Consider the following 15,566-nt stretch of genomic DNA (forward strand, 5'->3'; position numbering starts at 1 on the left):
AAATAAATAAAAACCTCAGTTAAGGTGAGTTTTAAAAGGCCAGTGCATTATAAAGTCTTCAACTGTGCAAATGCTAAAAGGAGCAGCAATTATTTTTTGGCAAGGAATTGGATACTACACAGCATTGCTATTGGTAGCCTCTGGCTTTTATAAAGCTAAAGCTGTACAAGAAACCACTGATATGATACAACGCTCACTCTAAGCCAATACAATTTTTATTCTCCTGGAAATATTTAACATAAGTGGCTACACACACCAATAATACACTGGACTGAGCAAAAATACTTCAGAAATAAAACTAGTAGTTCTTTACTAATTTTGAGTTACTGAATATGGAAATGATGCTTAAAATTTCAAATTGTCTCTGTAAAGATATGAACTCAGACCAGTTTCTGTTATCTTTGACCGGGAAGGGGAGGAGGGTAAATAAACTGTACAGGGGATAGGCTCTTGACTGCAACCCACAATGTATAATTGTTTAAAAATATAGTTTCCTATAGCCAATTGGTTGTTATTATGATACCCCAGAAATCATAAAGTGAAATACTTTATTTCTGATCTCTGAAGCACAAAAGTGTTCAAAATTTGTAGACAAGTATAACTGTACAGCACAGATAAAACTGGTGTTTTATCTTATGTATAATAATAAAAACTGTACGAACACAAACCAGGGTAGTTACATTCAGCGTTGAAAGGCATCACTCATGATCAAACTGCTGTCAATATTAAACATTAGTTTTACTTCATCTACAGTGAGTGTTACAAGGCCGGTGAGTGATGCAGCATGTAAAGACTAAAAAAGAAAACAATTACCAGTATTCTGGGCACAAAAAATAATGTTATGCAGCATTAATTTTTAACTGAATGAATGATGATGTTGAATGTGTTTCTTTCTTAGGGTCATCCAGCCTTGGTGGGAGATGGTCATCAAGGTAAAAAAAAAAATATTCATCAGTATTACAGTCTCTCCTCTACTTACGAACAGGTTCGGTTCTGAGCAGTCATTCGTAAGTCCAACATATGTATGTATACAGTAGTGTGGTATATGTACGTATGAACATTGAGTAACCTAGAAGTGTACATAGTTTAAACATATACATGAACACAGGAAAAATACAAAATGTCCACTTTTGTTTCAATTGTGATGGCCTGGCACTTCTTAGTACTATCACCTGCATCACCACTGCTTTTGTGCTTAACACCAGACATATTGGGGGTATAATAATCACAAATAACACTGAATCTGTGGAGGGAGCACAAACACATGCATGAATGCCACTAGAATAACCTACTTTGCCTTATTTGCATCTCAGTGCTTCCCACAAATTGTTCATATTATTGAAAGGTCGCAAAATGAATGTTTGTGTGTAGGGGAGCCTCTATACATAGTTTAGCATTTATTTTCTTTTTTTTTTTATTAACACATCGGCCGTTTCCCACCAAGGCAGGGTGGCCCAAAAAAAGAAAAACTACCATCATTCACTCCATCACTGTCTTGCCAGAGGTGCACTAACACAATTATAAAACTGCAACATTAACACCAATCCTTCAGAGTGCTGGCACTGTACTTCCCATCTCCAGGAATCAAGTCTGGCCTGCCAGTTTCCCTGAATCCCTTCATAAATATTACATTGCTTACACTCCAACAGCATGTCAAGTCCTAAAAAATCATTTGTCTCCATTTGTTCCTCTCTAACATGCTCACTCACGTGTGTATAACTTTGAAAAAATTCTATTCTTTTGTCACTCACTGTGGCCATGAAAGAAACTGTATGTACTGACTGATCCCTCCATGAAACTGTAAATACAGCATTGTAGATGAATGATTGAGAGAACCGACACGTTGATAAATTAGACACACGTGCAACTCTTGGGTATCTTTGAGGAAACGTTTTGCCACACAGTGGCTTCATCAGTCCATACAAAAGGGAATGGTGAATAACAGGAGGAGTTTGAGGTAATCAGTCCCTCAGCCTTGAGTCAATGTGGTCAGTCCATCAATCTTGAAAAGAAGATTGATGGACTGACCACATCTAATCAAGGCTGAGGGACTGATTACTTCAAACTCTTCCTGTTATTCACCATTCTCCTTTGTATGGACTGATGAAGCCACTGTGTGGCAAAATGTTTCCTCAATAAAGATACCTAAGAGTTGCACATGTGTCTAATTTATCAATATAAATACAGCCTCTCCTCACTTAGTGATGTACTTGTTTACTGACAACTCAGACTTACAACGGGCTCTCTGACCAGTATGCATACCTAAACAATGCATATTAGAGCTGATTTCCTCTATTCTGTTTATTACAATACACAGTACACTACTGTACAAACATTTAAAAATATACTAAAAATGTTATAAATGGTGCAAAGGTGACACTAATACAATATCAACGATGACTGACACAAACCTACTACCATTATAGTATGCGCCTTGCTTAGAGACGAATTTGTTTACCGACGTGGTGGGTGTATGACCCACTTAATATCTGTATTTATAACTCATTACAATTTTGACCTGGCGTGGATGTGTCAGTGGCTCATTATGTACTTTGTAATTTCTTCATGATTGTAACCATGTATAGGAGTGTAGAGGATTCATTACCTTTGTAACTTGCTATGATTGTGACCAGATCTCCCTGGAGTTCAATATCTTTGTAACTAGTTCAGCTATCATAACTTTGGGGTCCAGTCCCTGGACCCATTATGTACCTCTGTAATCTTTTGACTACCGCCCACAGACTGGATATGGGGTGCATAATAAACATATTATGCCGGGAGCAAGGGGCTAGTAACCCCTTCTCCTGTATAATTTACTAAATTTAAAAAGAGAAACTTTTGTTTTTCTTTTTTTGGGCCACCCTGCCTTGGTGGGATACGGGCAGTTTGTTGAAAAAAAAAATAATAAAAATAAACATATTAAACTAAACTAAACGACGTGGTCTTAGGAACGGAGCTCCGTCGTTAAGTGAGGAGAGGCTGTATTCATGATTCATTTTTATTTTTCCCACTGTATATTTCCCACCAAGTCATGGTAACTCACAGAAGGAAACACATTCACAATCATTCATTAAATAACTGTTCTGACAGAAATGCACTGACATCACAATTAAAATGATCCTCTGAAATGATCATCCTTCAGAATGCAGGCACTGTACCTCCCACCTCCAGAACTCCACTCACAAAATATATTTTCAGAAGCAGCCAGTGTGGTGAGTACCCTAGTTATAAAGAGCAAGTCACACTGACCTTTCTTTGCAGTTGGTGTTTTTCTACTTCCAACTGCTTGTTAGTGGCCTCTGATGACCATTCTGCTCGACGCTTCTCATTAAGTACCTCTTCCATGGATCTGACAGTAGACCGCTCACTGTTGAGCTGACTGGTAGCTGCATCTAACCTCTGCTCTAGAGACCGCTTCTGTTCCAATACCTGTAAATTTAATTATGTATAATAAGTTAATAAAATGATATTACAGGCAGTACTGCACGACCCATACAGTTTAACACATTTTTATAATAATGATAAATTACATTCATGGGAAGCACGAAACTCATAGGGGTCAAATAGTGCCTGGGGTAATCAGGTTTCATCAAAAGAAGAAGAGGGTCACTTCAATTCTTCGGATCATAAGCCCTTCAGCAACATCAAGGCACCCCTCTGAAGCGTTACCATTCAGAATTTACTGACAGGGTTGCATTACCTTCTCCAGGCTAGTGGTGAGCCTGGCCACCTCTCCTTCACCCTGACTTCTCTTCATCTCCAGCTTTTGTGCCAAGTCACGGGTGGTGAGCAACTCTTTCTCAACATTATACTTGTCCTCTTCTAACTTCCTGCACGAGTCCTCTAGTTCATCACACTTTTGACTTGCCTCCATCATCTGAAAATGCCAAAGGTGGTATATAAAAGTTTTCAAGAGGAAACAAAAAGATTAGGTGATGAAAGATTGAATATCAGATTGGAGGGAGAGAGTATGGAGGAGGTGAACGTATTCAGATATTTGGGAGTGGACGTGTCAGCGGATGGGTCTATGAAAGATGAGGTGAATCATAGAATTGATGAGGGAAAAAGAGTGAGTGGTGCACTTAGGAGTCTGTGGAGACAAAGAACTTTGTCCTTGGAGGCAAAGAGGGGAATGTATGAGAGTATAGTTTTACCAACGCTCTTATATGGGTGTGAAGCGTGGGTGATGAATGTTGCAGCGAGGAGAAGGCTGGAGGCAGTGGAGATGTCATGTCTGAGGGCAATGTGTGGTGTGAATATAATGCAGAGAATTCGTAGTTTGGAAGTTAGGAGGAGGTGCGGGATTACCAAAACTGTTGTCCAGAGGGCTGAGGAAGGGTTGTTGAGGTGGTTCGGACATGTAGAGAGAATGGAGCGAAACAGAATGACTTCAAGAGTGTATCAGTCTGTAGTGGAAGGAAGGCGGGGTAGGGGTCGGCCTAGGAAGGGTTGGAGGGAGGGGGTAAAGGAGGTTTTGTGTGCGAGGGGCTTGGACTTCCAGCAGGCATGCGTGAGCGTGTTTGATAGGAGTGAATGGAGACAAATGGTTTTTAATACTTGACGTGCTGTTGGAGTGTGAGCAAAGTAACATTTATGAAGGGATTCAGGGAAACCGGCAGGCCGGACTTGAGTCCTGGAGATGGGAAGTACAGTGCCTGCACTCTGAAGGAGGGGTGTTAATGTTGCAGTTTAAAAACTGTAGTGTAAAGCACCCTTCTGGCAAGACAGTGATGGAGTGAATGATGGTGAAAGTTTTTCTTTTTCGGGCCACCCTGCCTTGGTGGGAATCGGCCGGTGTGATAATAAAAAAAAAAATAAGAGGAAACTGGGCTAGTCAGGCTGTGATTACTATGTAGACCTGTGGGCCACTAGCAGCAATAGCCTTGTTGATCATACAATCAACAAGGAAGTCAGCATGCAAGGGTATATCATCTGATATAAATCATGGATAGATGTTATGTTTTTCTGTATTTGAAACAAGGTCATCAGTCAATTATGGTACAATAAACTGGATGGCATTTCATTAAAATTCACATCTGCCACATGAAATAACAAGATCTTTATATAAAGGCAGATGTTCAGCAAATCAAAGAGAAACAGTAAAAAAAAATTAGGATCGAGTCCTATTATTATAAGTACAGTATTTAGATAAAGGTAGGGAAGTTTTCATTGCATTTATGGATTTAGAAAAGGCATACGATAGTCTCAGGTTAGGGTGTGTAGAAGAGAGGGAGACTACTTCCCAGTAAAAGTAGGTCTTAGACAGGGATGTGTAATGTCACCATGGTTGTTTAATATATTTATAGATGGGGTTGTAAAAGAAGTAAATGCTAGGGTGTTTGGGAGAGGGGTGGGATTAAATTGTGAGGAATCAAATACAAAATGGAAATTGACACAGTTGCTTTTTGCTGATGATACTGTGCTCATGGGAGATTCTTAAAGAAAAATTGCAAAGGTTAGTGGATGAGTTTGGGAGTGTGTGTAAAGGTAGAAAGTTGAAAGTGAACATAGAAAAGGGTAAGGTGATGAGGGTATCAAATGATTTAGATAAAGAAAAATTGGATATCAAATTGGGGAGGAGGAGTATGGAAGAAGTGAATGTTTTCAGATACTTGGGAGTTGACGTGTTGGTGGATGGATTTATGAAGGATGAGGTTAATCATAGAACTGATGAGGGAAAAAAGGTGAGTGGTGCATTGAGGTATATGTGGAGACCAAAAAACGTTATCTATGGAGGCAAAGAATGGAATGTATGAAAGTATAGTAGTACCAACATTCTTATATGGGTGTGAAGCTTGGGTTGTGAATGCAGCAGCGAGGAGGCGGTTGGAGGCAGTGGAGATGTCCTGTCTAAGGGCAATGTGTGGTGTAAATATTATGCAGAAAATTCGGAGAAGGTGTGGAGTTAATAAAAGTATTAGTCAGAGGGCTGAAGAGGGGTTGTTGAGGTGGTTTGGTCATTTAGAGAGAATGGATCAAAGTAGAATGACATGGAGAGCATATAAATCTGTAGGGGAAAGAAGGCGGGGTAGGGGTCATCCTCGAAAAGGTTGGAGGGAGGGGGTAAAGGAGGTTTTGTGAGTGAGGGGCTTGGACTTCCAGCAAGCATGCGTGAGCATGTTAGATAGGAGTGAATGGAGACGAATGGTATTTGGGACCTGACGATCTGTTGGAGTGTGAGCAGGGTAATATTTAGTGAAGGGATTCAGGGAAACCGGTTATTTTTAAATAGCTGGACTTGAGTCCAGGAAATGGGAAGTATACAATGCCTGCACTCTAAAGGAGGGGTTCGGGATATTAGCAGTTTGGAGGGATATGTTGTGTATATTTATAGGTATATGCTTCTAAGCTGTTGTGTTCCGAGCACCTCTGCAAAAACAGTGATTATGTGTGAGTGAGGTGAAAGTGTTGAATGATGATGAAAGTATTTTTTTTGGGGGGGGGGGGATTTTCTTTCTTTTTTGGGTCACCCTGCCTCGGTGGGAGACGGCCGACTTGTTAAAAAAAAAAAAAAAGTACTAAACTCATTGGGCCATACTTTTGACCAAAATGTACCATGTATAGGATCTGACCTATACACATCATATATAAGGTGTTGATCTACCATTATCATCTATGTAGTTTTTCTACAAACTCTGTATGTACTGTAGATTGTCAATTATAGTGTAATTAAACTGCACAATACTTAGCACAGATGAGAAATTGTAGTGGAAAAAATATAGTATTGAAAAAGAATCAGTATTTCACATCAAAAAGCAGGAAAGGATCAATCTAGATGAGAAGCCATAGTAGTGCCTGCCATAGATTGTTTCCCATCTACCCCACTGGGTCTGCAGGAGAGTTCAGTAAGGGTTTTGTTCAGCAGAGACACTACACCTCCTTCCCTCAGCCCATATCATTAGTTGCCTTCTGGAAGTGGTGTTAGGTGTGGTAGTGATGCTAGAGGTGCCAAGATGATTTTTTCTTCTTTTTTATTAACACATTGGCTGTTTCCCCACCGAGATATGGTGACCCAAAGAAGAAGAAACACTTTCATCATTACTCACTCCATCACTGTCTTGCCAGAGGTGTGCCTACACTACAGTTCAACAATGCAACATATTTCCATCCCTCCTTCAGAGTACAGGCACTGTACTTCCCATCTCCAGAACTCAAGTCTGGCTAACTGGTTACCCTGAATCCCTTCATAAATGTTACTTTGCTCACACTCCAACAGCATGTCAACCCATAAAAACCATTTGCCTCCACTCATTCCAATCTAACACGCTCACACATGCTTGCTGGATGTCTAAGCTCCCTTACACACAAAACCTCCTTTACCCCTTCCCTCCAACTTTTCCTAGGATGACCCCTACCCCATCTTCCTTCCACTACAGATTTATATGCCTTCCAAGTCATTCTATTTTGTTCCATCCTCTCTAAATGTCTGAACCACCTGAACAACCTCTCCTCAGACATTTGGATAATACGTACATTTAAAAATTCCGCACCTATTTTTAATCTCCAAGCTATGGATTCTCTGCAAAATTTTCACACTACACACTGCACTCAGACACAACTCTCCATTGCCTCGAGCCTTGTTCTTGTTGCAGCATTCACCACTCAAGCTTCACACCCATATAAGATTGTTGGTACCACTATATTCTCATATATTCTCCCCTTTGCTTCGATGTATAACGTCTCCACTGACTCCAAGATGACAACTAGACATGAAATGCTGATGATATCTAAGAAAATAGAGGTTCTAGATATGCCTGTGGGCAGTTCAGGTGTCATAAAGGCAGCACACTCCTTTTGGTATAGGTGAATTATTCATTCATACAGTCAGAAGGAATAAAAAAAAAAGATATTGTGCAATGATTAATACACAACGAAAAGAATGACAGAGGTCAATACAACTAAATTAAGGTAGAAGAGTTAAATATGTGGATTGATAAGATAAAAGGAAAGGGTCCTGGCTTCGTTTTCAGATAATACAGCACAATGCCCTATCTTTTATAAAACTGTGAATGAGAAGGAAAGAGACCCTTCACAAAAGTGTATACAGTATTTGGCAGATTTTTTTTTTTCACCGAAAAGGACTCAGTATGTTTTGAAACACTGCTGTGAATCAGGGTCCGGAGCAAGTGATGCCTTATTGTTACCTGCATAATGTACTGTCTGACTGCGAAAAACGGAGCACAGAAGCATTACAGAATACTTGACCACGTCAGTACAACCATCAACTACTGACAATTCTACATTATCCACGTCAACACAACTATACTATCAACCTTCTCCATGAACTTACAAATCAATAGGCAACAGCAACAACAATGTAAAAAAAAATTGTCACTTTTTCACAATATTAAAGAAAACTTGCTTAGTTCTTTTGGGAAATGTGTAGAACATAACTATTAGTCCCATATGTTCTTCAGATTAGTTAGCACTAAATGAGATTAAACACCAATTTTCAAAACATATCCTGTCCTAATTGGCGGTCTGTTGTATCGAGAAATACAGATACAGTAAAACAAAGTGTGTACTGCATGTACACTGGCACATATGCATACATATATGCATTCACGTGTATATGGTGTATGCTGAAGTAAAATGAAGTTTATAAGATTTATCCACATTCATGAAACAAAGAAAAGAACAAACATGCCAGAGTACAAAACACTAACAGGCTTCCATTTCACACACATGACAGGATGGTAGCACCTCCCTGGGTGGCTACTGTTTACCATCCTACTACTGTAACATATAATATTTAAAAACAATAAAGATCAACCTGACTAATAAGCTGTTCTCTCTCCTCCTTAAACTTGGCCATCATTGCTTCCACTTTGGTCATCTCCTGCTCTCGCGTTGTGATACTCTCCTCCAGTGAGGCGTTAAGAGACTTGAGTGATGACACTGCTTCGTTTAGGTTCAAGTATTGCTTCTTCAACAATGACTGCTCAGAATCCTGTAAATCAAGAAGTAATTAAAATCAAATCTGTTGATATTTATAATCAAATTTGAAATTATTTTTTTAACATAATAAAAAATCAAATTGATTCTCTTTATGCCAAAAACTGTTATCAGTGTAGATGTCATTTCTTGGCATGACTTACATAATGCTATGGTATATATATAGGATGCTGGGGGAGAGAGAGAGAGAGGAGATTGTCTTTGATCACTTACATATCTTTGTGCATATACATCTTGCTTATCTCTCACATAGTTCATACAGTGGGGCATATACTATTTCCATCAATTCAGTATTAATTATATAGCACCTTGAGCATACTTATACTGTATCCCTAAGACATACCTTTTTCATTAATATATAAGTATAGAAATAATTTGGAAAGCTAAAGAATCAATGTTGTCAATTTACTACTGAGACATTATATTAACATCACTATATAGAAACAGAGCCAGTGGTAAGAATAAGTGACCAGACTGTCTGACCAGCCTATCTTCCAACTTTCTTTTTTTGTTTAATGAGCCCTAGGAACACTATTCTAATGTTTCAAGGGATTACAAAATGCCTTGCACTGCCAGATGGAAGTTGCCTGTCATTTCACCATCATTGGTTAACTGATGTAAATATAGACTAATATATGCTAACCAAACCTAATGTAAAGAGGAACAAATATTATATTTGTGCAGGGTGTCAGATCAGGTGGAAATTAATGAATAGTATGTAGAAGGAAATTGTATGCTTTAATAGGAAAAATTGGTCATACTGTCTGCTATACTGCACTGCTGATAAAAATTCTACCAACCTACTACCCACAGTGCAATACCATTGTTATCATTTGTCAACTATCTGAACAGTTTATCTCAAATACTAATTTGTTACCATTGTGACTAATTTACTGTCACATTTCAGATGTCATAACCATATTATATAATCAAAACAACTACTGTTCAAGACCATCAGTCACAGTCCAAACAATAATAGGAAAATGTTCTAAGTATTTAGTCCAAAATATGGGTTTCTAGGGTCTTTTAGTTAGGCACTCAAACTGTACTACCAAGGTAAGGTGACCACAGCATTTGGGAGAAATTAAGAAAATAATAATGTAATTTATATACCAGTATTAAAATCTAAAACAAGGAGAAATGTATATTTTTTATAGTTTTGTGTGCCTATATCATCAATATCATAATCATTATTTAGTAGGAAAGTATTAAATCAGGAGAAATACAGTAATTTTGTATTATTAATACAATGTGGTACTGTATACGTATATCATTCACATAGTAGCAAATGATGCCCCAATGGAAATAAGCCACATTAATTTTAATGGATTATCCTTGATTAAATCTACATACAGTAATGTACCATCACTGTAAATCAACATTATGTGCTCACAGAAACACTACAAATTTATGGTATTGTATCATTTGTAGATTTCCTGAATGCATTTATCTCGTTAGCTATGAGGGCATTTCTGTCCCGAGGATTAGGACATCCAATGAAAGAGTTCTTGCTCACAACACTGCAGTTCTTTCATCACTCTTCTAAGATCATCCTACAGTAGTGGAATTGGAGTTCCAAGCAGAGAGGTGTTACACACCTCAAAATACTGCAGCAGCACAGTGCTCAACTTTTAACTGAAAGAACATGGGTTTGATTCTCAAGCTGGATAAATTGGATAGGCAAGTCATCGTATATCTGCTGATCATTCACCTAGAAGTGACTAAGTACCTGCTGTTGTGGGTTGCATACTGAAGGAAGGAGGGAGAAAAGTACCTGAGGTAGGATAACCGCTCTTAGTCTGTAAATTCCACAGAAAAAAATAAACTCATGTTAATGATAGTGAAGACAATAACATAAATAATTAAGTTTGTTGTGTAATTGTTGCAACTTGTGAATGCTGAATTAAAGCCAACAATTGCAAGCCTGACTTAATATTGTTGTAGCTAACGAATTGATAAACCACTTTGTGTCAATCACTGCAATTAATAGCAGAGGCTTCATCTTGCAGCCACTATTTGTGACCTCATCCCTGACCAGTCAGACTATTGGAGTCACAGCCTACTTGAGATACTTCAGCCAAACTTTTAAAGGTCACTGAATATACAACAGTGAGCTATAACTGACCTTGGTGGACAGAATATTTGTCAGTTCCTCTAAGGTGAGACAGTACTCCTGTGCTTTCTTCTTGAAATTGTCCTTTGATACCTGACACTTGCTGAGCTCTCCTTGTAGGTTCTTGTAATCCTGAGTCATGCTTGACAACTCCATCTGCAGACGTCTGGAAAGACACTATCTGAGTGAAGCATATATGTACTGGATGAGGTGTATGTCACTGGATAAAGTACATACTGTATATGAATCTGAAGAGATGAACTATATCAGAAATGATAGACGAAACATGGCACCGGATAAAACTATTTGATAATGTAGGACACTGAATAGATAAACTGCATGGCACTGGATTGATAAACTGTGTGAAAATAGATGTATAATACATATTACGCTGATGTATATTACACCAATAAGCAGTTATTTGTGAGATGATGATACATGTGACCCTTTCATAAATTATATCAACACAACAAATTTCTTATATGCAAGTGATTAGATGAATGAAATTATGAGGAAACTGGTATTAAAATAACACCAAAGAAATGTATTTTCCAAACAGGTGAACCTAACCTGTTCATTGTGTGTGTTCATCAGGAAACATGAAAGTGCTTCCAAATATGGGTCTTAGTCAGAATACTCAGTGATTAAGCCACTGCTGTCATACCAGTGCTGGGTATCAGTGTTTAGGCAACCACTAGCTTGCTAGTGCTATGTACCCATAGACATTTGCTGGCTTACCTGAGTTAGATTTTCCACCCCATTTAAAACAAAGGAGTACCTTTTTTCCTGACCTGATCTCCTTGTTAGCAGCATCTTTGGCGAGGATGGTAGCAGCCAGGTCCTGCTCCAGGCGCTGTCCTCGCCGCTCTTCCCCTGCCACCTTGCGCTCCTCCGCTGCCACTGTTGATAATGCAGCACTGGCAAAAAAAATAAAGTTCAATCAAAGTTTTCAGTAAGGTAATATGGTATATGTAACTGTTGAAAAGAGATGAATTGCATATATGTTCAGGTAATGTCAAGTGATAGATAAATAAATAGATATATATGTATGAGCATGTTAGATAAGAGTGGAGGCAAATGGCTTTTGGGACCTGACGAACTGCTGGAGTGTGAGTAAGGTAACATTTAGTGAAGGGTTCAGGTAAATTGGTTAGTCAGACTTGAGTCCTGGAGGTGGGAAGCACAGTGCCTGCACTCTAAAGGAAGGGTGGGGATATCTGCTGCATGGAGGGACATCTGAACTGTCATAACTGTGGACCTCTGATGGTGATGAAAGTGGATCTTTTTCGGGTCGTTCTGCCTCAGTAGGAGATGGCCTGCATGTTAAAAGAAAAACTCGCTCCAGTATTAAACTAAATTAACTGGTACATTTTTATTATACATTGTAGAGATTAATGTTTTAACTATGATGGAACACTGAACAAATAGAAAAACATATATTACTTTAGTAGCTGAAATTAAAAAAATAAATATAATTACATTACTCTTAATAGCTAAAATTAAAAATTCTCAAATTGAAGTTGAAGAGCATCAACATCTCCCCATTTTCCAAGGTTAATCTGTTCCTACGAGGAGAGTAAATGTTCATTCGAATGCTGAACATTTCATTCTATCGAAGAGGATGGTGAACTCTGACATTTGCTGGCTAGATTTGCTGAAGATGGAAGTACTATCAGATTTTCTCTCCACCACTCTTAGTGGATTTCCTTCTTCAGACAGTAACATCATTGCACAAGTTCTTGAGCTGCTCAGTTCTCGTGTGGATTTCACTTCATTCTCAATATTGTCAAAATTTGTCTTGTGATTCATCCACTGTTATTCATATATCAGGGATTCAAAAATATAAGGAATATCGTATAGTAGTCAGTGGTGTTAGTTCTTGTACCTAGTTTACAGTGACATTTTGAAAGCTGGTAGTGTGCTACTCAAACCTGATAATCTTGTATCACTCGAAACTTGGTACTTTAGGCAGTATTTCTGAGACTAGACAATTTCTTTCACAAAGACGGTAGTTATTTTGTGAAATATTCTCAACATACTCGGCAATAAGATTCCACTTGTTTTCATCAAATGTGGAAGGTGTGTTGTGTTATCTAATACACTGCACCTTTTTTGTGTTCACGGATGTGATAAAATAAGTTCTATACCCAACGGGTTAGTACATTCTGAATGAGCTTGTGATTTGGTTATTCATTTTGTTCTTGAAGATCCTCTAGTTTACTGCAAGCTAGAAGAGTGATCTTCTTTGAGATCTTTTTTTTTCTAGTGGTTCAACTACAGATAGCAATGATGTCTTTTATTACTCTCTGCTCCAGAGTACAATCACGGATAACCAGTTGTAGTGTATGTAGCAAAAATGGCACACTGTTGTATTCTGTCCCTTTAATTCCTTTGACAACACCAGCACCATTATCTTGTGCTATCAAAGCTGGTATGTTGAATTGGGGACACAGTCAGGAGGAAGAGAAACAAGACTGTTTCCCAGGACCCATGTCTGGTTCCAGGGAGACCCGGCCTCAACCACTGGTTGACGAGAAATATGGAAGAGAACATAGTGAAGGGTCTGGTGGATCACGAGAAGCTCACTACAAGGACAGAATAAGATAAGATTTTGTTCGGATTTTTAACCAGGAAAGTTAGCCACCCAGGATAACCCAAGAAAGCCAATGCGTCATCGAGGACTCTTATTTCCATTAGGGTCCTTCAATCTTGTCTCCCAGAATGCCACCCACAAGAGTCAACACCCAGATACCTACTTACTGCTACATGAACAGGGACAGCAGGTGTCTTAAGGAAACATGCCAAATGTTGCCACCAGGCCGGCTTTTGAACGGCAGGCTTGCCAGAGGTAAAGGTCCTCTTCACCCTCTGAAGATGGAGGGCAGAAAGGAGACTGAAGAGCTGTCAGTATAAAACGAGAGGAACTATAAGTAGAGAGATGAACTCCTCAAAGACAAAACTTTCCTTCATCTCTGAAATGCCAAAATACATCAAAGCTCAGCAGTCAACCAAACACATATCTACACTAGGCAACTTTCATCAGGTCTCTCCTCTCACAGGAGTTATGATGGTCTTAAAAATCCTTCCAGCCCATGTGATGGTTTCATCACGCAAAGCATAACTCAAATTTTTATTACTATATCTCTATTTACAATTAGAAATTTTTCCACATTCATTTTTTAATGAAAATCGTTAACCAGATACAAAATTCAGGTAAATTTTACTATATACAATAGACAAATACCTATATATACAATTACGTATATCCCCATTCTCATGATTGCAGAATATTGCCTAACAGAGGCCCCCTGTGAGGATTTATTGAGATCAAGAAATCCCAAAGGGCCATTGTGAGGATTTGAGATCAAGAAATCCCAAAGGGCCATTGTGAGGATTTGAGATCAAGAAATCCCAAAGGGCCATTGTAACAAGAAGTACAGTAGAGGTCTTTAGAATTCACACCGACAAAAATATGTAATGGAAGTCATCAGTCAGCACATTATTATTGATATGTTTACACTAATTTGATAGATTACAGGTTTTAGGTAGAATTAAGAACTAATAATAGAAGTAAAATATGTAGTTTTAGACTTAATATATTTATATTAGAAATGAGTAGGGAAAAATAGATACGTAGAGACACCTAGCGGTCCTCCAATGAACTAGTGGGGTAGAGGGACGCTGGTAGCCATCTTTTGGACAAGGAGTTGACAGCACCTCCTTACAAGTTTCTATCTCTTTAGTTTCACACTGATTCCCAGTGTTACCTGGTAGTGAATCATGTGCTTCAGAGGCCTCCCAAAGAATTTGTGGATAAGGCTCTGCGCCAGACCCGATACTGTTACTGTATTTAACCCCCCTAGTCACGTGGCCACAATACTGGGTGAGGAAATCAGGGATAGTTAACAGTTGATAAGCGTGTCCATGGCCAACGATTAGGTAATTTGTAATTTACATTTACTACAGTTTAAAGGTTTTACTCCTAAGTGTTGTACAAGGCACTTATGAGACTGAGACAACACGAGTTTTGGGGGATGGTGTCGACAATCCTTCCTAGAGAGCCTCAAGAAGGCAGACATAACACATTTTCATACCCCCCCTCCCTGAATAGCGAAATTACAAGCGCTTTCGTGATTTTGGAATTTCGCCATTTTTTCACAGTGTTTATTCTACATATTGTGATATCACCTGTTTATTGTGATCTTAACTGCATATACAGTATATATATATATATATATATATATATATATATATATATATATATATATATATATATATATATATATATATATATATATATATATATATATATATATATATATATATGTTTTGGCCCACCCCATGGTGAGCGAAAATCACACATGACACTAACCCACGAGACCACGCAATCCTACAAGAATCAAGGACCCAGCAGAGCTAGATGTTTCACCTTGATCAGAGGACATACAGTGGTGCGGGTGCCTCTGAGGTAATTTCATTCTACTGCCCTTTGGTGTAC

General features: G+C 38.5%; 1 protein-coding gene across 5 annotated transcripts in view; it reads right to left on the reverse strand.

The window, feature by feature from the left end:
* LOC128698719 (centrosomal protein of 135 kDa) overlaps positions 1-15,566 on the reverse strand; it is a 385,751-nt gene that overhangs the window by 5,263 nt on the left and 364,922 nt on the right. For all 5 annotated transcript variants that reach the window (XM_070097740.1, XM_070097743.1, XM_070097744.1 and 2 more), the window contains 5 exons: positions 11,860-11,985; positions 11,081-11,234; positions 8,774-8,950; positions 3,701-3,877; positions 3,250-3,429 (listed from right to left, as the gene is read on the reverse strand). In XM_070097740.1, coding sequence (XP_069953841.1) covers positions 3,250-3,429; positions 3,701-3,877; positions 8,774-8,950; positions 11,081-11,234; positions 11,860-11,985 — 814 coding nt within the window. The remainder of the gene's footprint in view (positions 1-3,249; positions 3,430-3,700; positions 3,878-8,773; positions 8,951-11,080; positions 11,235-11,859; positions 11,986-15,566) is intronic.

This window comes from Cherax quadricarinatus, chromosome 59 (genome assembly GCF_038502225.1).
Source record: "Cherax quadricarinatus isolate ZL_2023a chromosome 59, ASM3850222v1, whole genome shotgun sequence".
In the NCBI taxonomy this organism is placed as follows: domain Eukaryota; kingdom Metazoa; phylum Arthropoda; class Malacostraca; order Decapoda; family Parastacidae; genus Cherax; species Cherax quadricarinatus.